At 33.6% G+C, this 23,872-nt stretch overlaps 1 protein-coding gene across 1 annotated transcript in view; it reads left to right on the top strand.

Moving 5' to 3' along the window:
* LOC101892144 (programmed cell death protein 4) overlaps positions 1 to 23,058 on the top strand; it is a 51,288-nt gene extending 28,230 nt beyond the window's left edge. The window contains exon 5 of the mRNA XM_005179495.4: positions 22,852 to 23,058. Within this exon, the coding sequence (XP_005179552.1) occupies positions 22,852 to 22,924 (73 nt within the window). The 3' untranslated portion in view covers positions 22,925 to 23,058. The remainder of the gene's footprint in view (positions 1 to 22,851) is intronic.
* The last annotated feature ends 814 nt before the right edge of the window (positions 23,059 to 23,872 follow it).

The following is a 23,872-nucleotide window of genomic DNA, read 5'->3' as shown; positions in this document are numbered from 1 at the left end:
AAGTTTGTAATGGGTAATACAGTCTATGCAAAAAAAATCGTATGCAGATCTAGGTCTTCATATAGTTCCGATATAACGGCACCTCCCTATATTCGGTATTTTGATGATTTTAGCGACATTATTCGCCGGAATTGTTTCAAATTTCGTATTAGAAGTTTGTAGAGGGCACTACAGCCTATGGAAAAAAAATTCCTATGCAGATCCATGTTTTCGTATAGTCCCCATGTAACAGTACCTCCCGATATTCGGTATTTTGACGATTTTAGCGACATTATTTACCCAAACTGTTTGAAATTTCAAAAAAAAAAAAAATTGGTATGCAGATCCATGTCTTCGAATTATTTTATTTACTCGAATTGTTTAAAAGAAGTGTGTATTGTATTCGGTACTTTGAAGATTTTAGCGACATTATTCACCGGAATTGTTTCCAATTTGGTATTTGACGTTCGTAATGGATACACTACAGACAGAAAAGTGTCTGTGCTGGTTCACGTCTTCGTATAGCCCCCATATAACTGTACCTGCTGATACTCGGTATTTTGATGATTTTTGCAACATTATTTGCGGAATTGTTTCAAATTTCGTATTAGAAGTTTGTAATGGGCACTACAGCATATGCAAAAAAAATGTTGTAGGCAGATCCATGTCTTCGTATAGCCTTTACCTCCCTATAGTCGGCATTAAAAGAAGTTTGTAATGTAGAAGTTTTGTAATGGACACTACAGCCCATGCAAAAAAATTATAGCCCCCATATAAAACGGTACCTCTTTTTATTCGATATTTGATTATTTTATATACATTATTCAAATTTCGTATTTCACGATCTTAACGGGTGCTAATTTAGCTGGTCTTTTGTGTCCCCCAAAAGTGTTTCATAAAAAATTAATTTGTGGACTTTCAAACGCTCTTGAACCTTTTTATAAAAACTCACTTTTATAGGTCTTCTAGTGCTATAAAATATATTAAAAAATTCACCTTTACATACCTTTGAATTAGTGTTCTCTTCAAAATATTTGTAAAAATTCTATTCGAATTTCCATAAAAACTCATTTAAAAATATTCATAATTAATAACGCCTTTGAAGAAATCATAAAAATACCCGTTGAAAGACCTCTTCGAAATGTGCATAAAAATCATCTTAGAAATACACAACAAAATCCAGTTTGTACACCTCAAAAAACTTAGAAAGACTTGAGTACAGATACATAGTTGTCCTCTTAAAAAAAAATATTTATAAAAAATCTTCGTAAAAATATTCATAAGATCCACGTTTATATGCTCTGGAAAAATTAAAAAAATTCTGTTGAGAGGTCTTTTCTTTTATCTTTTATCTTTTATTAAAAATGCATCTTTATAGCCCTTAAAATCCACCTCTATATGCCTTTGAAGTCGGTCTGAAAATATTTAAAAAAAAAAAAAAATATTAAAAATGTCAATTTTATGAGCTGTTTATTTCTCCACTATATCTCCTTGTTATATCTAAAGCCACAGCAAAATCAGTTTCAAACCTTTTAAAAATATATAAATTTTTCAATTTTTTTTTAGATCTCATATAAATATTTTTTAAAGTCTTTCAGGCTCTTGAAAATGTTTTTAAAAAATCTGTATACATTTGAGGTTTCAGACAGACCCTTGAAAGCAATTTTATAAAAAAATAATAATAAATATATAATATTTATAATAATATAATAATAAAATAACTTAGTTCGACTGGGAGGTGTAGTTCAATATCTCCCAACTTCACACCAGATTTTGTGTTTGTAAAAAACATCTTCATAATATTCACGTTTATAGGCTTCGGAAATATTAATAAAAATTCCTGTTGAGAGGTCTCTTCGAAATATTCTTAAAAATTCATTTTTATAGCCCTTATAACCCCTTTAAAAATGTGCTGAAAATGTTCAACGTTTAAAATTTCTCTTAAAAATATTCTTTATAAAACACGGGTTTATAGATTTTTGAGCCCAATTCTTGCCTGGCCCGGCTTTAAAGATCTATGAGTCCTGAAAATATTCTTGAGAAATTAACGTTTTGTCTTAGAATCCGTTACATATTTGATTTCTATTTTAAATAAATGCATGCCCTTTTGATTAAATATTTCCCTATTTTAGGTACAACAAATGTCAAACGTTACATTATTTGTTTGCTTCTCTGTTTTTTTTTTTTTTTTTTTTTTTTTTTTACTGAAATTTGGTACAAACAATATATTTTTTTTAATTTGCCCATATTTCTGCTAACAACTCCCAAGTTTATAATTTTATTTGGCTATAGCAGCGATGCCCTAAGCAGCAATTCCTACAATTACTTTGTACCGCAATAAATATTCAAAACACGTTTATGTAAAGCAGTAAAAAAATTACAATAACAAGAAATTTCATTGCATTACTTTTATGGACCCTTTCCTTCGTCGCAGTTAATTTTTTTATTTTCAAAAACGACAAGCAACAATTTTGAATAAAGTAACAGCATATATGTGTGCGATGTGTACGGTTCAGTTACTTTTCACAATTGCACTTTTGTTTTTCAATTGTTGAAAAAAATGCATTGAATTTGTTTATAAAAAGGCAATTAATAAACAATAACTGCAAATTTTTGAGAATGTCATTCAAATCAGCATTTTATTGAAATTATATGTTCGATTGTTTGCTTGTATGTTTTTATATACATCGAATCCTCATAAAAATATTCATAAGGATCCACTTTCTGACTTTTAAAAATATTTATAACAATTGCTTTTCAAAATATGCTATGCTAATGTACTGGAACGAAGTTTTCCACTTAGCAAGTTATGAGAGATATAAGTATTGAAAATTGTGACCCTATGTTGCGGGGGAGGCATCAGAAGGGCTGGGCCGATATCTATCGCCTTTACACCAGATCTTGCATTCGTAAATGTTTTGGAATGTGTGAAATTCGAAGAGAATCGGATATTTATTTTACATTATATAAGCGTCATGCTTATTCAACATTTTTACCCTCTGAGGTAGAGGTACCAGAAGAAGTGGACCGATACATTCCATCTTCACACTATATCTTGTGTTGATAGAAATATGGGTTGTGCGACCTTGGAAAAAAACGGATGCTCATTTCGGGTTTTTATACCCTCCACCATGGAGGGCATATTACGTACGTATGCAGGGCATATTACGTTCGTCATTCCGTTTGTAACATTCTTGATCAGCGTAAAATTCTGAGATAATCTAGTTCAGTTAGTCCGTCCGTCTGTTGTAATCACAATCAATCAGTCTTTTATGTGCAAGCAGGTCAAGTTTGAAGATGGGCTATATATAAGGGCACGGGTATATTAGGGCCACGATATAAGGGTACTTCCCCGTATAACGGTATCTCCCAATATTCGACACTTTCGTGATTTTGGCCACATTTATCGATGGAATTGTCTGAAAATCCACACCAGAAGTTCCTTCTAAGTTCTTTACCCCCTGGAAGTAAATTTTCTGCATAGGTCCACGATATCGTATATCCCCTAGATAACGGTACTTCCCGATTTTCGATATTTTTTGATGATTATAGGCGTATTTTTCAATAGAATTATCTGAAAATCCACGCAAGGAGTTGCTTTTGAGTAATTTACGCCCTAGAAGAGAATTGTCTATATGGGTCCACGATATCGTATAGCCCCTCATATAACGGCCCCACCCGATATTCCGTATTTTCATCATTTTTAGCCAAATTTTTTAATGAAATTGTCTGAAAATCCACACAAGTAGTTCCTTCTGAGTACTTTACCCGCTGTAAGAGAATTGTCTATATAGGTCCACGATATCGTATATTCCGCATATAACGATACCTCCCGATATTCGGTATTTTAATGTTTGTAGCCATATTTTTCAATAGAATTGTCTGAAAATCCACGCAAGGAGTTGCTTCTGAGTACTTCATCCCCTGGAAGGGAATGGGTCCACGATATCGTATATTCCCCATATAACGATACCTCCCGATATTCGTTATTTTGATGATTTGTAGCCATATTTTTCAATAGAATTGTCTGAGTTCCTTCTTAGTACAAGGAGATCCCTCTTAGTACTTTACCACCTGAAAGAGAATTGTCTATATAGGTCCACGATAATCGTATACCTCCCTTTATCCGGTATCTTGATGATATTTGCGACATTATTCAACGGAACTGTTTCAAATTTCGTATTTGAAGTTCGGAATCGATACTACAGCCTATGACAAAAAATTACTTATACAGGTCCACGTCTTCGTATATCCCCAATGTCAGGGTTTTAATTTAAGTGGTATTTTTCCATGATTTTTTTTTTTTAATTATTCAACGTCCGGATGATCCTTTCTTATTCTGAAATTATTTTCTAAGAAAATGTTGTTCTTTTGTAGGGGGAGGGTATTATCCATTTATTTGCTCAAATTCGATCGAGTTTTTCGAAGATCTGGAAAATACACGTTCATAGAAATAAAACAACGATATGACTAAAAGAGTACTAGACGATTTTGCCTCTCACTCGCCCATATTCGAGCGATACCGAAACCAAAATAGAGTTTTAATCGTTTTCTTTTTTCTACTCCTAGGAGTGAAAAGTACCGAGTGAATTTCACTCTTTCTCGAATTCAAGGGAGTTTTTTCACGGCTCTGGAATATACATGCTTATGGGGCCTCCGAAAAATACGTCGATAAGAAATTTAATATACCCTTCTATTTATGGCGAATATTATAATCTAAAGTTGTTATGTCGAGAAACTCAATTTCGAAAGAATTTTTGGTCCATTGCATGGTCCCCTTACCATAACAAACCAATTTTCATGAAAATGAGACAATTCCCCCTTAAAGAAAAGTTCTACGAATCCTTTAAATTATTTTTTATTTCTATAGAAAAAGTTATATAGTGGTACTATATCCACGTCACACAAATCGCATACAAATGAAAAGCTTTGCCTTTATGCTATTTTGTATATATATTTTTAACTTTTTTTCATAAAATTGCAATTGTTGCTGTTTTCCAACGCGCGCAATGTCCGTCTGTCTCTGGTAGATAGACAACGGCAATAGCACTAGAGCTCTTTCGAAGGCAGCCAACGACATGGACAAATGTTTTGCCTTAGGTTGACATGCATACGTGCTGTGCTGCCTGGTGTGGTTGTATTTGTCTAGAGAAGTGCAACAACCTGCATGTGGTTCAAGATCGTTTCAAAACTATATGAAAACTAGAGCTTTTTTCCCCCATATGCCTCCCTTCTACCTATACTACAGCTGGCTTTGTGTTGATGATAAATAACTGCACTAAAAACCTGCACCAACTAAACAAAGCGAAACAACACTCCCCTTTTCTATGAATAGTTGTTGTAGCTGTTTGTGAAAAGCTTTGCATAGCTTTTTCCACTTTGGAGACAACTCTCTCCCCCGCCTCTCTCTCTCTCTACCCCACAAACGGCCAACTAGAAATTTCTTGTGTTAGTTTTATTTTGTTGTTGTGTGTGAGATTTTCTCTAACCATGTTGGCCTAGCCGGCAGCACAATCAAACCCAAACACTTGCCTACAACACGCCACCCCACCCCACCGGCTGTTTTCACCCCTCTTCTCTCATGGAACTGCCAACGCACAAACAAACCATAACCAACCGCAATATGTCTTGCCTTGAGCTTTGAAGGAGGAGGCTATTGCACTTTGCTCTTAAAATAATAGTTTTTAGTTGTTTTTGCTGTCAACTACGTACGTGCATAGACTGCGACAATGATGTACGTACGAGTATGTAAATAAATAAATAAATAAATATGAATGTTGTTTTATTTATATAGAAAAAAAAAAAAAGAAATGAAATGTCTTTGAGTGATATTCTCACAATTTATAATTAGTTGTAGTTTTTAGATCAAAATGTTTCTTGGCGATTCTTTTCTTATATAAGACGAAGAAGAAGGGAAGAATGAGAGAAAAGTGAAAAAAGAACTGAGATTTATCTTAGGGTTGCCAGGAGAGGATTAAGTGGCCTTCGAATAGAAAAAATCTACTGATCTATTGGTATACTAAAAGGAAGACTCCAACTATTGTTTTTCAATGAGATGGTGATCTAATTAGAAATCGGTCTTCTATGGGAAATCCTTTCCAATAAAAGACCAGCAATAAGTCATCTTTGGTCTTCTATGAGAATACCACAAACTGGCTTCTATAAGAAGACCAGCTATGGGGATTTTAAGAGAAGAATAGCAAGTGCCCGCTACACCATTAGCGAAAAGTCCACCTTAAAATTGTAGATTCGTTCCAAAGGCTTGTTCTTATGCCTTTTTAGTAATCAAAATGTAGAACTCGTTCAGTTTAACAAATTTTTTATACCCTACACCATATATAGTATGGAGAGTGTATTAAGTTCTTTATTCCGTTTGTAACTCATTGAAATAATAATTTTAGACCCTACATTCTTGATCAGCGTAAAATTCTCAGACGATTTAGCTCTGTCCGTCCGTCCGTCTGTTTTAATCACTCTGGAGTCAAGACGAATAAAGATAGGAAACTAAAATTTTGCACCGATCTGTCTTTTGTCAGCAGGCAGGTCATGTTCGAAGATCGGCCCACGATATCGTATAGCCCCCATATAACGGTACCCCCGATATTCGGTATTTTGATGATTTTAATAGAATTGTCTGAAATTCTACACAAGGAGTTTTTGTGACCACTTTAGCTGCGGAAAAAGTATTGTCTATATAGGTCCACTATATCGTACACCCCCATATAACTGTACCTTCCGATATTCGGTATTTTAATAATTTAAGCCACATTTTTTTAAAGGAATTGTGTGAAATTCTACACAAGGAGTTCTCTGTGAGTACTTTACTCCCTGAAACATAGTTTTCTATCAAAAATTCTATCTTTTCAATGGATTAGTCTGAAAATCCACACAAGGAGCTCCCTCTGAGTACTTTACCCCCTTGTAAACAATTATCTATATAGGTCTACGTTTTAGTATAACATTCACATTTATTCGATATTTGGATGATATTAGCGTCATTATTCACCGGAATTGCGTCAAATTTCTCAATTCTAGATATCAAGAGACCTCAATGTCAAATTTCAGGATTCCAGTACTATGTCTTCACACAATACCAAATATAGTACCATTTAGTACTTTTCGTGCAAATATAGCACGCATATTCACTTCACTACCAAATCCCAAACACAGATACTAAATATCGAACAAAGATACCAATAGTGATTTCCATATCAAATTCCAAGTGTGATGAAAGACACTTTATGGAAAAAATCTGCCTGCTGTTTTTTTAGCCGGCGCTTAAAAACGCCACTGGCCACTAGAGGATTTATCTGTTTGCTGGCACTTAACAGCGCCAAAGCAATTTCCTTTTAGAGCACTTTAGAGTGCTCAAATAAAAGACTTGTAGTTTTCTTTATGCCGACAGATCGGCAGATAAAACTTGATTAATTTTTATTACAAAAATGTCCTACATATATACATAAATAACGGGATTTTACTTATTTTCTATTATCTTATAAACTATTATCCTTAATTGTAAACAATAAAACAAATGCTAAATTACAGCTGATAAATTACAGCTGATCTATCATGTGATATTTTGGGATCTCTAGGTGTGCGTATCGATAACAGTCGATTACACTACACAAGCTTTCAGCTCTTTTTTCTTCACCCAATGCTAAATTTAGTACCATTTGGTACTTTCCGTATAATTATAGTGCACATTTCTGAAACCACCTCCATATTTCAGTCCCAGATCCCAACAGAGACCCCAATATCAAATTTCAGGATTTCAACTATATCCATTCACCCAAAAACACAATTTAGTACCACTTAGTACTTTTCGAACAGGCATAGTATACATTTCCAATCCACCAACCAATACTAAATTTAGTACTATTTAGTAGTTTTTGTACAAATATAGGACACATTTCCACACCACCACCAAATCTCAAATACAGATACCAACAATAACATCCATATCAAATTTCAGGAATTCAAGTCTGTTCTATTCCTTCACTCAATACTAAATATGGTACCATTCAGTACTTTTCGTACAATTATAATACACATTTCTAAAACGAATTCTATATGTCCATATGTCTACTCATGAACAGCGTCCCTAATACAAAATTTTAGATTTCAAACACTATCGGTTCACCCAATACCACATTGTACCAAATATAGTACTATTTAGTAACTTTCGTGTACTCGTAGTACACATTCCCAAAACCACCTCTTTATCACAAACCAACCACCAACAGGGACCGCAATGCAAAATTTCCAAAAAGCAAACTTCTTCGGTTCACCCGAATCCAAACTGTTCAAAATTTAGTACCATTTAGTACAGTTCACACATTTAGTACACATTTCCAACCTTGATTCTCGTACCAAATTTAAGGTTTTTTGCTGTATCCGTTCACATAATAACAAATGGTACCATTTTAGAGGTTTAGCGCAATTTAAGAACTTTTCGTAACCTTGAAGTTCGAATTTCCAAAAACATCAGTGACTTTCATTTCAAATTTCAGAATACTAGGTAATTCCGTCTGTCCAATCCAAAATATTTAATCTTTAGTACATTTTAACACTTTTCGTAGCCTTTTAGCATTAATTGCGAAAAAAACGAGCCTTATTACACGTCTACGCGCCAAGGACCTTGTCAAAATTTCAAGATTCTAGTTTCATCTGGGCATTGATTCTCAGCCAGTCAGTTATTTTACTATTCTTTAATTTGCTCATTCTTTAGATTTACTTATTTTTATTGTCTTTCTATTAATTAATTTCATGTTAAATATAAACCGAAAATAATTTTATAACCGGATCTAAAATTCACAAGCGACCCTCCTTGACATTATCTGTCCTCGTATTTTTCATTCATATTTGTCAACATACATAAATCCATTGAACAAATTTCACATATAGGTTCATTCATATATTATACACACCCCCTAAGATATGCTACAATTTCATAAAATTTTAATGAACACCTTGACTATATGCTGTACCTTCTAGAATGCAAATACATTTTTCTTTTAATTAGAAAAAAGAGGAAAACATGTATGTTGTTTCTCACTCAAAACATGTTTTCCTTGATAAATGACAATTTTCCATTTTCTTTACCATTTTTTTTGTTACCTCTTTGATGTTTTTAATATGTTCGAGAGCCTTAAAGTAGGCTACAACACTTGTTATTTGGCGTCTTCGTTGAAAACAAACATTTGTTTTTTTTTTTTTGTTTTTAAAACTTGTGAATTATGAATTAAATACACAAAGATTAAAGATTTTTTAACTGGGCCATGGGAAAAGAAAAAATATATAAATTTCCAAAGCAAGAACAACAAATATTGTGTAATGTCTGTCTGCGTTCTCTTGCTTGCTCGCTCGCTGTCTTCTTTGTTGTTTTGAAAGTGAATTTGAAGGACTGCAAAACAAAAATATTGGCTGGTGGACAAAACACAACAAAAATATTGTCCTCCAAAAATAATTACAAATTTTTGTTTGTTCTGCCCACTTTTCTTCGTTTTTCGTTTGTTTGGCCAAACAATGTTTACGTTGTTCGCCTAAGGACTACAAAATGTTGTTTTAACTGGAATTGTAGCCTTGATAGTGAGAATTGCTTAAACTATGTTTGAAGCTTTAACTTGCTCTCATTCTTTTATATATATTTATGTTCATACAAATGTTTTACACAAAATTTCTTTTGAATATTTGCCAAAATATTTTTGATTTGAATATATAAAAAAGTATGTATGTTGGTTTTGTTCATGTTTATAAATTTACTTTTCATGAGCTGTAAAGTAAAAAAGGTTAAAAGCCTAGCTTACATTTAATATTAGAGTCAAATGTACAAGGTGAGATGAACAAACTGCAACCAACTTCAGACTGCTGCCATTTCTAAGCCAGCTGTTAAAATTTTTCCAGTGGCAGTTCATTACGTTGTTTACAAGCGTGCAAAAGCATTTTGGTAGGAATTTTCCAGAAAAAAGTTATTCGTGATGGAATTCAAGCGTGATAGTGTGATTTCTTAATATTTGGCTGGAAAACCACAAGTGGCTATGGTTAAAGCACTCCAGCATTTAAATGTGAATAAATCTTTTGTGTCTCGTACCATCGCTCTTTACCGTGATACTGGTAGCGTAGCCCGACATCGAGGAAGGGGAAGGAAGAAAAAAGCAACATCAGCAGAAAGAAGCGACTTGATCGAAACCCGCGTCGCAGTGGCCGAAAAATGGCTCATGAGCTGAACATATCGCACTATTCCAATCGGCATATATTGAAAAATTAGCTCGGGGTAAAGCCATTGAAATTCCAAAAGGTGCAAGAACTTACACCGCAACAGAAAGAAAATAGACTTAAAAGAGGTTATGAGTTGCTTCGCTTGGCCGAAAGTGGCGAACTGCCGAATTTGATTTTATCCGATGAAAAAACATTCGTTGTCCAGCAATTTATAAATAAACAAAATGATTGTGTTTACTTGCCAAAGAGGTCAGCTGAAAATGTGCACCTTCGATTGGCCACCAGAACTCAAGCGCCAGCCATGGTGATGGTGTGGGCCGCCATAACAGCCGATGGTCGCTCTCCACTCGTATTAATCGACCGTGGCATCAGAATAAATGCCGAATATTATCGCGAAAATATTCTGAAGGGTGTATCAAAAACCGTTTGACACCCAAACATTTTGGCCGCAGACCTTGAATATTCCAACAGGACTCAACACGCGCCACCCAAGAATGGTTACAAAATGAGGTTCCTCGTTTCATTTCCAGCTCACAATGGCCACCAAAATCTCCGGATACCAATCCGTTGGACTATTGTGTCAGAGGTATTTTGGAAAGCAAGGTTGGCGCTAAAAAATACCAAAATGTCGATCACCTCAAGCAAGCGCTTGACCGGGAATGGGCCCAAATACCGCAGAGTGCGACGGTTTCATTGGCCGTTTTATAATTCGGCCATAATTCGTTCCGAAGGTGACCAATTCGAACAAATCTAAACTTATTCTAAAATTTGATGCTATTTCCGAAATTTTTTGGTTCTCTTCATATTTCACACATCCCATTATTTCTACTAGCACAAGATCTGCTATGAAAATGGGATATATCGGTCCACTCCTTCTGGTACCTTTCCCACAGAGGGTCAACATTTTGAATATCCATTAAGCTCATAAAAGCAATTTTCAATACTCTTATGTGTCATTATTTGCAAAACAAGTCAGCGATTCCTTACAACTTGCTACATCTAAATATTTCTCTTAACCAGAAACTTGAGATGAATATGGAATTTATGACTTTGCATTAAATTGGATATAAGTGTTCGATTTTCTTATCATTTTGCCCATACTAATATTTTATCTCTATAAGATGAAGTATTAAAATGGAATACCTCGGTCGACAATATCTGGTACCACCCGCACATTTTAACATTTTCTAAAAATGTGGCCCAAACATGCACTTCGCAATATTTATATCATATTTATCTAGGTCCAATACGAAATGGACAATATTGGTCCCTTCCTTCGGAACCTACTCCATAGAGGGTAAAAACTTTGAGTAATCATAACTAAAGTCAAAATCTATTTAAATAACCGAACATTGGCTGAGGGTATACATCTGTCGGCAAAACCTACTGATACTTTTTAACTTATATTAGCAAAGACATTCCCCTCTGAAAAAAAACTCTAGGAATTCATTATTTTGAAGCGAGGTACTGTTTAGTTTTTTTTTCCAATGATCCACGATGTTTTTAAAGTGAATCTAACGGCTGATCCTTTTATGGCAACTGCAATTGAAATTTTGAAAATATGTTTCCGCCAGAGACATTTATATCCCTGGCGGCTCATCATTTACCTTTTCTAAATTGTTTGTAACAATTTCCCCAGATAGATGGCGTTTCGTACAAGCCGTCTAATACTGTATTTTTGTGTGTTCAAAATTTGCCCGAGATGACTTCTCAAATCAAATTTTTGTTAATTAACGTATTGCTTTTAGGACATTTGGAAACATTCAATTTCCCAATAATTTCCTTAGGTTGGTGATGCCTTAGTTGTAATCGTGGATAAGTTATTTTTTGTCCCTATTCCAAACGCAACATTGATTTTTTGGCTGCTTGCTTGTTTGCCCTCTTCGCTGTACACTATTACGTTAAGATATTGGTAACTTTATTCAAGTTTGTCGTAAAAGATATTTTTGTTTGTTGGTATTTATTTTGTTTTTGGTTGCCGCTGACGGCAACGACAACAACGAACGAACGGGTATTTTGTTGATTTTGATTTCTTGCCGCTAAAAGTTCATTCACCCAATGACCTTTTTTTGTTGCAACTTTTGCATTAAGATGCCGATGACGACAACGACGACAGTGATGCAGAATTATGGGAGCTAAGAGGGGAAGATAGAGAGAAACAGCTACAGTGACAAAAAGACAAGAAAAATATCAACGTAAAAGCTCATAACGTAACGTAAAATAATCGTAGCATATCTTCGTTGGTAGTAGGTTGGTTGTTTAGTGTACAACATTTTGTTGGAAGTTGGTCTTGCAAGTTTTCTTAACATTTTACAGAGTAGGTACAGATATACATTCTTCTTTCAACTAAATGAAATGTTTAATCGAATATATAAATAAAAATTATGTCCTAAATTATAGAGGAAATTTTCCTATAAATCTTTGATAATTCCCATTATAGCTTCTTCATAACTCCATGTAAAAAAAAATATTCCCTAAAGATCCGCAATTATTGTTCTTAAGTAAATATTTTTAAAGAAACCAACAATGATAGTCCATAAGAATATCAGAGAACATCTATCAGGGACTTTTTCAATATAAAAAAATAATTACAAGAAAATTCCGGCAGATATGATGATAGAGATAAAAAAGCGGACACTACATATTTTTGACAACTAACATTATAAAGTTCCCCCTCTTCCACCTTTTTGGAAGTTGTCGGATTAAGAATCCTTGGTATCCTCACAATTTACGTAAATAGTGTCTTTTGCTATATTGCGAAATGCTTTTGTACGCCTGTAAACAATATAATGAGCTGTCACTGGAATCATTTTAACCGCTGTCGGACGAGTGGCTTAGAAATAACAGCAGTCTGAAGTTGGTTGCAGTTTTTTCATCTCACCCGGTAGTATCTTTGGCAATATTACATATAGTAATATGAAGATAATTTGTTCAGTTTTTACCCTCAAGCGAGTCATCAAAGGGTATTTTTGATCCTATTTAACTATAGGTCCTAGAAGACATCTAAAGATTAAACCTTACCTAAACGCCAGGAATACACATTTCAGGCTTAAGCTATACTTTATTTGAGTTTATGCAAAAATCATTCAAAAAGGAATAGTTTTAGATGGATGACGTCAAAGACAAAATTAATCTTCATAAAATTTCACTATAAGTCTTCAAAGAAAATAAATATCTATTTCCCTTATATATCCAAAAAATATTTGCATCGATATTGAAAAATATTGAAATTACGTGTTCGTTTTTTACTGAAAATTTAACTCGTCTCCAATTTTATTTTCGACAAATTTAGGTCTTTGTTCGAATTCGCCCCATTTTTTTTAATTCAATTGTAGAACCAGTTTAAGTTGTAAAAATACCAAGTGGATTTAAGAGTTCTCGGTTTGTAGACCAAAACCCAAAATTGAATATCCCACTGAAAGAAGAAGTGAAATTTAAGCGTTTGAGTTATTTATTTAACACCTTTCCATTCTCAAGTCAAAATCTCCCTCGAAACCTAATTTTTAAGGGAAAGTACCAAGGGAAGATATACCCTGGATTGAATTTCTTGTGAGTCTCTGGACAAAAGTATGTTATATACCCAGTATGTTTCATAAAAATATCATAATATTTATTCAAAACATTTCTTTCGAAAAATATAGCACTCTTTCGAAATCGTCAATCCAGTCTGGGCTGAGATAAATTCAAATGGAATTCAATTGTACTGGGTTTTTTATATCAAAAATCCAAAAATGAATATCCCAGTAGGAAAGGTATTGAAAACCATGTTTTTCATTTTTTTTCCAGCTAATTTAACAATATTCGATTCTAAGTCAAAATCTCACTCAAAACTTCATTCTTTGGGGCAAGTGTCAAGAGAAGAATTGTTTTAGATCAAATTACATCGTGAGTTTCTGAACAAATGAAATTTGTATAATTATTATGTACCATTAAAAACATCAAAAATTTTGGTTTAGGTGTTTTTTATAAACTCGCTGCAAATTTTGAAAAAGAAATGTGTATATCTAATATATACCATAAATATATACCATATTATATTATATTATTATATATTCAATTTTAGTTTTCGACAAATTTGCACTTTTTCCGAATACGCTGCAAATTTACTAATAATTTTTACTATCCAATATCCAGTCTTGTTTTCGGAAAATTCTTATTAATAGTATTCGATTTGTAGATGTCAAAAGAGTTTCGGGTTCTTGTATCCTTTATATAGCCTTGACCATGTGCATTTGGTATTAAGGATAATTTGAGATCTAAAATTTAAAAGCGCAGATACAAGTTTTTTTCTTTCATTATCTATTTTTCAAGGCTTTGGAAACTATATTCTTTGAGCTATTATCAAGAAATCCACTTTGAAAGACCTTGAAGAATATTTCTCGAAAACCACATGCATTTTTTTCTTTTAAATCAACAATTGATAAGAAATACTATTTATAATATTAATTTAAAAATACATTACTAATTTCGTGGCTGCTGGCTCGTGTTATTATTTTTAAAAAAGTGATAACGTATATCCAAATCTGTTATATACTACCTTCCAAATTGTTTGACAGGCACAAGCCATTACTTTCCTTATTATTGCATTTTATTGGTAATGTCATGCTGGAAACCCTGAAAAGGAAACCCTGAATCTGTTGCATTTTTTGTTAATTAAAAAACATTTTGCAATAACCTTAAATCTTGTTTTTCGTTCGGTTTTTTTATTTTAATAAATTATACCCCAAAACAAAGCAACACACCTTCTTGGCATTGTGTTTAAAAAAAGCAGAGAAATATAATAAATGCAACAGCAACAAGAACAACAACATGTATGTATGTCAGCTATTTATAGCCCATTTATCCTTGCAGTCGTCGGCGGTAGCTGTTGAATGTGTTATTAAGTGAATTGTTGAAAATTAAACAAAAAAAAAAAAAAACTAAAAAAAAACACATTCTGAAGGCAGGTATAAAATACCACATAATTAAACATTTTTTAAAAATAAATGAAACTGGCACAAAATTGGGACAACCCAATCGGTTTTATACCCTTCACCATGAAGGAAATTAAGTAAAACTTCGAAATATTGATCCTCGACATAGGAAACTATATATGGATCTTCCTATCTCGCCGAGCTGAGTCGATCTAGCTATGTATATCCGTCCGTCCGTCTGTCCATGTTAATTTAATTATGGTCCAATCCTCACTAAATTGCGAATGGAGGTGGGATCATTGTTCGAATAGAAGCCTAATGTTTTTGGATATGATCGCAAAATATTCAGGTGTAGAAATGGATCAAAAACGGAAAACAAAATCCTGATTTTGTTATTGCTCTACAGGTCAAGAAACGCTGGACTGATTTTCACAATTCTCATCAATTGGCCTCTTGCCAGAAAAGGATCTAATCTAAGAAAATCGCGTAAAAATATGCCAATAAAAAGTGATTATTTTTTCTATATTTTTTCATTTCGCATGCGGTTTTTTCAAATTTGGCTTACAATTTTGAATTGTACATTTTCTAAAATTTTTCTTCACCCCGCAACACTATGTTGTGTTATTTACAGATCGAAATTATCGTCCGATCTTCACGAAATTTTGCATGGGGGTAGGGTTAGTTAAAATTAAGGGTTCAAAAGGTCAAAAAATTAAGATTTCCTGATTTTACAGTCGCTTTATAGGTCACGATAGAAAACCAATTGACACGGAATGTTACAGTAGGAAAAAGTTAAGGACAGGTAAGAAGTCGAGCACTTTGCATGACCATTGGATTATATTTAGCTATAAAATGGACCATTGGATTTATTTCGATTACATAACAACAAGTTGGAGTGCGTATATAAGGGTAACATCTGGGTAGGGCTCTATGACATTATATCAAAAACCAAATCTTCCAAAATAGATTAGGACATTAGGGGACTTCCAAAAAAATGTAGTGTTGTAGGGTATCACATGGTCGGCACGACTATAGCATTTGCTTACTTTTTAATATTTAATTTTAATTTTTTGAAGAACTCCATATGCCTTAATAATGGTTTTTATAAGTTTTTTTTATTGACTGTTCTTACTATACTTGTGGATCTTTGAGAAAAATTTTTGAAAAGCTACCAGACTATAGTCGTTTTTAAAACTCCTTTTAAAAAAATAAAATAAAGATAAAACTTTTATTATGGATTTTTAAGAATATTTTTCGTGGCCCATTTATGCTTTGATCGCGATATTTAAAAGAATTTTTTCCAAGCAAACAGTCAAACGGCAATTGTGGATTTTTTAAATGATGTTTTTTCCGGGACCCCTTATTCTTTAATCGAGATATTGTACGATTTTTTATGAATTATCATTTTATGAATTACCATAATCTTGTAGTTTTCTTGAAAATTGTTCTATTATTTTTTTATTGTGGCCCAGTGTAATATTTCGCATTGGCGGTATTTTCTAAACTATAAAAATAGCTGTGACTGTATTAGTTCTTGTTTTTATTTATTTTTTTTCCTTCAAGAAAAAATTGCTGAAACAAATCGCTGTCGTTGCAAGACAAATTATAAATTTTAAAATGTTCACACGCACTACTTGCTGTTTTTTTTTTTTTTTAATTCAGACTGGAACGGAATAATTGCATTCGTGGCTGACTGCAAATGTTTTTTTCCAACTTCTTCTTTTCTTGTCAAACAACAACAACAAATATAATATGGAACAAATCATTGTGATTTTAATGCAATTTTCTGCAGTTAGTTAGTATTTTGAGGAGGAAAATTTATGGAAAATTTTCGTTACAATTATTTTAAATGCAGGGCTATTAATTAATAAATCACAGAGCCACTTGAGGAAAATGAACTGTGGGAGTTAAGAAAACAATTTCCGCAAATTCCCATGACGATGGACTTTTTGTACCAAGTTCTTCCTTTGGATATACATAAATATTTTTTGTTGGGAAGAACATTTTTTTTTTTTTGGAATTTTGGAACATTTCTGATAGAACTTGGAAAAATATTTCCCAAAAATTTAGTGCTTAGCTGTTGTTATAAAATATATATACATAAAAAAATCAAGATTGTAGTACTTTGAGCCCTAAAAATACTTGAAATCATTGCATTGAAAGTCCTTGTATTTGGTCTACCCTCAGCCATATGGCTAGAGGGGACATTTGGAGTCGATCTAGCGTCCCTCTGACTGCCACATTATATTTTTAGTCCAAACTTTGTACATCGTAATATTATTGTCAAATTAGATCCAGTTTGGAGATGGGCAAAATCGGTCCACTCCAAAAGGTCGAAACTAAAAAAAAAAAAATAAATAAATAAATATATAAATATTTTACTCTACAGAAAGAGGAGGGATAACCCGATTTTGCTCTAACTTTGCAAATCCTAATATTTGCATCAGTTCTAGGTCAGGTGCAAAAATGGACAAAATCGGTGCACTTCATCAAGTACCTCCCACACAAAGGATCAAAATTTTGAATAATTAATTATAACTCTTATAAAAAAGTCAGATTTTCTTCGAATTACACACATCACAATATTTTAATTAACCCACGGTCTGGCGTGAACATGGAATATATCGGTCCACTTCTTCTGATACCTCCCCCACAAAGGGTCGAAATTCAGAATATTCATAAAGCTTATAAAACATCATATCCGATTCCAAACAGACTTGGCACATCTCAATATTTCCATAAACACAAGATAAAGATGGTGGAAATCGAAATATTCCTTCTTATAGCTCTCCCACAAAGAGTCAATGTTTTGAATAACTAAAACGATTATAAAATCCGAAATAAGCATCCGGTTATCTTTAAATTACACATATCATAATATCATCATTAACCCAAGGTATGGTGTGAAATTGGAATATATCGATCCACTCCTTCTGGTACCTCCCCCACAAAAGGGTCTACATTTTGAATATCCATGAATCTTATAAAACGCATGACTAACGTCCTATTCCATTCAGACTTGCTATTTCCATCAACACAAGATCTGTTGTAAAGATAGCCGAGACCATTCCTTCTGATACCTCCCCCACAAGGGTTAAATGTTTTGAATAACCAAAACGTTTATAAAATCCGAAATAAGCATTCGGTTCTCTCCTATTTCACACATCCAAATATTTCTAATAACACAGTATCTTCCATGAAGATGGAATATATCAGTCCAATCCTTCCGGTGTCCCCATCCCCATTGCATTGTGAGTCCTTAAAATGAAATGGTCCTTTAAACATTTAATTATGTAACCTCGATTGCAGCTCAAATGGCCCCTTAGAAAAAAATCTGGGATTACATATTGATTAAGATCTAAAAATTTTTCTCAAAAAAAATTTATTATTATTATTATTATTATTAAACAAGTAAAAAAGCAGGTAGGCCCTCGCCTAACTTTTAATACCATTTTAAAGGAACTTGAAAATATTCTAAAAAAATCCGTAGAAAAATAACTTTCAAATGAAAATCCTTATATGGGGCCCATACGAAGACGTGGACCTGCATAGGCAATGTCTGGCATAGGCTGTAGTACTCATTACGAACTTCAACTACGAAATTTCGAAACAATTCTAGTGAATAATGTCGGTTAAATCATCAAAATACCGAATATCGGGAGGTATCGTTATATGGGGGCTATATGAAGACGTGAACCGCGATTTTTTTATCAAAGGCTGTAGTACCTTTTACGAATAAATAGGAAATTTTAAACAACTCCGGTAACAAATATCTCTAAAATCATCAAAATACCGAATATTGGAAGGTTCCGTTATATATATGGTCTATATGAAAACCTGGACCTGGACCGACATGGTCTACACGTGTGCAAATGTTAATAAACTTTTTTTTGTAAAATCAAGAATGATAAAATTTACCACCATGTCCAAAAATTTCACCTCGACACCAAAAGGCTAAAAAATCTCAAATCACGATTATAGCTTTATTAGTCCTTGAAAAATTACAGATTGTATCTCAAATGCAATGATTTCAATTTTTTTCCAAATAAAATACTATACTTAATTTTACCTTTTTGCAATCGACCGGCCTTTTATGCTAGAAATGTCAAAATTATGTAAAAGAAAAAACAACAACAACAAAACAAAAATACAATGATAATACAACAAAGGCCATCGCCAACCATATCCATTGCTTGTTTTTGTTTTGTATTCCATAATATTTTCGTCCGGTTTCTAGAAGTTTTCCAATTTGGTTGGCTTGTGGCACTGTTTCGTCGTTCTACCGCCATTGCAACAACAACAACGACAACAAACATGCATATCGTGTTTGTTCGTACCCACATTGGAAACTTTGACCGGTTTTCTGTGCAGAATACTACTTTGGGTTGCAGCTCAAAGCTTTTTTTCCAATGCAGCTGCAAATTTGAGGTGCTGCTGCAGCAGCAGTTGTGGCAGTCGCATCAGTAGTTGTAGTAGTAGTTTAATGCACAAAAGCTCTCTTGTTGGGGTTCAATGTTCTCTTTTGGTTGGTTGGTTAAGAAAAAAGCTCGTCCGCCATCCATCCATGCATCTGCCCGACCAACCCCACTGCTGCGACCGCTATTTGCTTCTTTAGGTCATTGCAGTTTAATGAACTCTTGGTAGGTAGCAGCGGCAGCCTAATAGTAGTTGTAGTTGCCGCATACTATTATGTTCTAGTTGCTCGTCTCGTCTCGCCTCCTCTCCTTTTCCCTTGGTCCATCAAAAATCTAGGCTGCTTTTCATGCAGTGTGAAAGTGAAATATGTATGAAAAGCGGCAGCAGCGACGGCGGCGAACAGGACCTTTTTATTATTTGTTTGGAAAGTGAAAGTGAAATTTAAATCGATAAAATTCTAGAAAAAGTTTCCTGACAAGGATTGTGAATGCAGAATGAGAATGTAGCACAGATTGCAATAAAGAGGGGAGACAAAAAAAAAAAGAATTCAATATTAATTCAAATTTATTGTTTGTTTTTGTTGAAGGTTTTTTCTTTCTCATTTAAGGCAACATATGGAAGGAGTGTGGTGGCATATCAAATATATGGAATAATATAAAATAATTGGGTCGGATTCTGATATAAGGTGTATTATACCTTTCATAGAAGACTAATGGGTATTTTTTAAGATTAAAAGGAAGGCCAATTGGTCTTTCTTGAAATGGTTTTCAAAAATGCTTCAAAATTTTCAAAATTTTTTTCACTTTTCAATAGTTCGCGGAAAAAATTCTTCCAAAGTTTACCACTATCCTTAAAAAGTATAACGCAGACTTCAATAAGTGCAAGAATGAGTTAAAGAAGATCTTTGATCAGGGCATAGATAATGCTGCCAGGTTTCGTAAATACGGTCCAAGTCCATAGGCAGTATAAGGCGAGATGGTGGTACATGGCACATCTAAATGAAGATAAATAGCCCGGACGATTTTATCTCAGTTAGTCTATGGAAAATAAGTCTTAAAAAAAAATCACAATTATGGCTCTATTAGTCTTTCGAACATTTATTTTACAAATCCCCGATTATGGCTCCGACAATCCTTTTCCTTTACAAATATAAGCTCTAATCTATGCCTCTAATTGTCCATGAAAAGAATTCTTTCAAAATTCACGATTCTAGTTTTGTTGGTCCTAGGAAAAAAATTCTATGAGATTCTTTGACTGTCCTGAAAAAAACCCCACCCATTTTCATGGCTAGAAACTCTAAAAAAATAAAAAATCCACAATTACAGGTTGAGATGAAAAAACTGCAACCAACTTCAGACTGCTGTCATTTCTAAGTCACTCGTTCGACAGCTGTTAAAATTATTCCAGTGACAGCTCATTATATTGTTTACAAGCGTACAAAAGCATTTTGGTGAGAATTTTCAAGAAAACAAGTTATTCGTGATGGAATTCAAGCGTATTGGTGTGATTTCTTTACATTTGGCTGGAAAACCACAAGTGGCTATCTTTAGAGCACTCCAGCATTTAAATGTGAATAAATCTTTTGTGTCTCGTACCATCTCTCGTTACCGTGATACTGATAGCGTAGCCCGACCTCAAGGAAGTGGACGGAAGAAAACAGCAACATCAGCAGAAATGGTTCGAAAAGTAAAAAAGCGACTTGATCGAAACCCGCGTAGCAGTGGGCGAAAAATGACTCGGGAGCTGAATACATGGAAATATTACCTTCGGCAAATATTGTAAAATGTGCTCGGGGTAAAGCCATTGAAATTCGAAAAAGTGCAAGAACTTACACCGCAACAGAAAGAAAATAAAGTCAGAAGAGCTAAAGAGTTGCTTTGCTTGGCCGAAAGTGGTGAATTGCCGAAGCAATGAAAAAATATTCGTTGTCCAGCAGATTGTAAACAAACAAAAGGATCGTGTTTACTTGCCAAAGAAATCAGCTGAAAATGTGCACCTTCGGTTGGTGTTGGCCGCCATAACAGCCGATGGTCGCTCTCCGCTAGTTGCCGAATTTTATCGCGAAAATATTCTGGAGTGTGTATTAAAGCCTTAGACACGCAAACATTTTGGCCGCAGATCCAATGCCAATAGGACTCAGCGCCATCGCACTCAGCACGCGCCACCCAAGAATGGTTACAAAATGAGGTTCCTCGCTTCATTTCCAGCGCACAATGGCCACCAAAATCTCCGGATACCAATCCGTTGGACTATTGTGTCTGGAGTATTTTGGAAAGCAAGGTTGGCACTAAAAAATACCAATATGTCGATCACCTCAAGCAGGCGCTTCGCCGGAAATAGGCCAAAATACCATAGAGCAACATTCGGGCAGTGTGTGACGGTTTCATTTTCTGTTTGAAGGCCAAAATTCCGACATTTTTTGCTTTCTTTCAATAAAATATAAAAAAATGTAAAAATTATGGAGTTTGACTTTGTTGCAGTTTTTTTAACTCTCCCTGTAGAAACAATTCGATATTGGAAAATAAAAACAAATAGGAAAATGTACGATTGTTGCCCTAATAGTCCCTGATCATATCCCAGATATAGTACTTGGAAAAACTTCATAAATTATTCCATCATCGTAGTTCAATAGCCTTGGTAAACAATTATTTAAAAATTCACGCCAGAAGATTTACTGGCCTTATAGTTCTTATAAAAAATCTTCAAAAATCTCCACGATTCTAGTTCTGATGACCCTTGGAAAAAAATTATTTTAAATAAATCTTTAAAACTTCACAAAAATATGGTCTTTAAAAATCCCCAAATAAGTCTCCATGAATGATGTCGTTGAAAAAGTTCTTTAAAAATCTACAAGATTGGACAAATTTCTTTAAAATAAACAGAACTCGATTTTTTTAACTCCAAAAATATGTTCCTTAAAAAATTCCAAAAAGCGTTCTAAAAAATCCAAAATACTTCTTTTAATATCCAAAAATATTGTCTATGAAAAAGTTGTTATAATTCCCAATTGTTCGTAAAAAAAAATCTTAAAAAAATCGAGATAATCCTTTGAAAATCCAAAAACAAAGCAACGACAAAATCTTGGAACTCATTCTTCAAAAATTCACGATTTTCGCTCAGATAGTCAATTGTATAATTTCCCTTAGAAAATCTATATTTACAAGTTTGTTGATCACTGAAAAATATAATAATTGATCCCTCTAATAAACTTCTGAAAATATAATTTGAATAACTGGAAAATTGTTCGCCTTTTGTACCCTGATAAACTATCAACAATTGCCTATGTATAATTAATAATATTTCTTTTATTTTTCTTTCTTTGCAGAGGACGTAAACGTTTTGTCTCCGAAGGAGACGGTGGCCTTATTAAGCCTCCAACTCTTCCACTGCGTGACTAAATTCGTTATTTTCCATTTCTCCAATTTTACTACGTACATACATCCGAATATATTAAAATAACATTTTCAAAAAGGAATGCAAAAAACTAATAAATAACAACAACAAAAAAACCACGTAAATAAGATTCACAAAATATATATGACCACTTGAACTTTTCAACCTACCACCAGATCCACCCAAAACAATAAAGTAGCGGAAAAAACTAAAGGAAAAAAACTATCGAATATAACAAAGTAACGTCTAAATTTAAATGGATAAGAGACAACAACAAAACAAATGTTTATACTACACATGCGAAACAACAAACAAACAAAAGAAAACACTACGTATTATTAAAAATAAAAATATATATCGGATTATTACAAAAGAAACAAAAGTATAAGGGCTATTTTTAAGCCCCGCCACAACTTGTAACACATCTTGAAAGACTACAGGAAGGTGGAGAAGATAATACAAATCTCCCCAACCCAACCCAAAAAAAGAAAAAAAAAAACAACTAATGGAAAAAAAACTTGCCCCTGCAATGCAGGGCAATCAAAAAGGAGACAATGGAACAATTAAGCAAGTTGAGAATTTTTCATGTATGGAATGGATTATATAGCAGAGAAAGCAGAATTCGTCAAATATTCCTTCTATATAAATGCTACTACTCCAACCTTACCACCACCATCGTTATCATCATCACCAACCCATAACAACAGCAACAACCACATAAGAACTTATTATTATATAAAAAAAAGTAAAAAAAAAAACACAAAAAAATTGATCTCTTAAATGTTTTTTTGTTCATTATAATATTCCCACATCCCCAACCCCCCAACCCCCACCATCTATACTCTTCTCATACACACACACACATACCCACTCAACTATTTTATATCATGTTTAAACAAAATGCGTATATATGATACTATAACTTTTCTTAATTATTTTTTTAAACAAACCCC

The sequence above is a fragment of the Musca domestica genome, unplaced genomic scaffold (genome assembly GCF_030504385.1).
Source record: "Musca domestica strain aabys unplaced genomic scaffold, Musca_domestica.polishedcontigs.V.1.1 2, whole genome shotgun sequence".
NCBI lineage: Eukaryota > Metazoa > Arthropoda > Insecta > Diptera > Muscidae > Musca > Musca domestica.
This window is presented reverse-complemented; position numbering and strand designations above follow the sequence as displayed.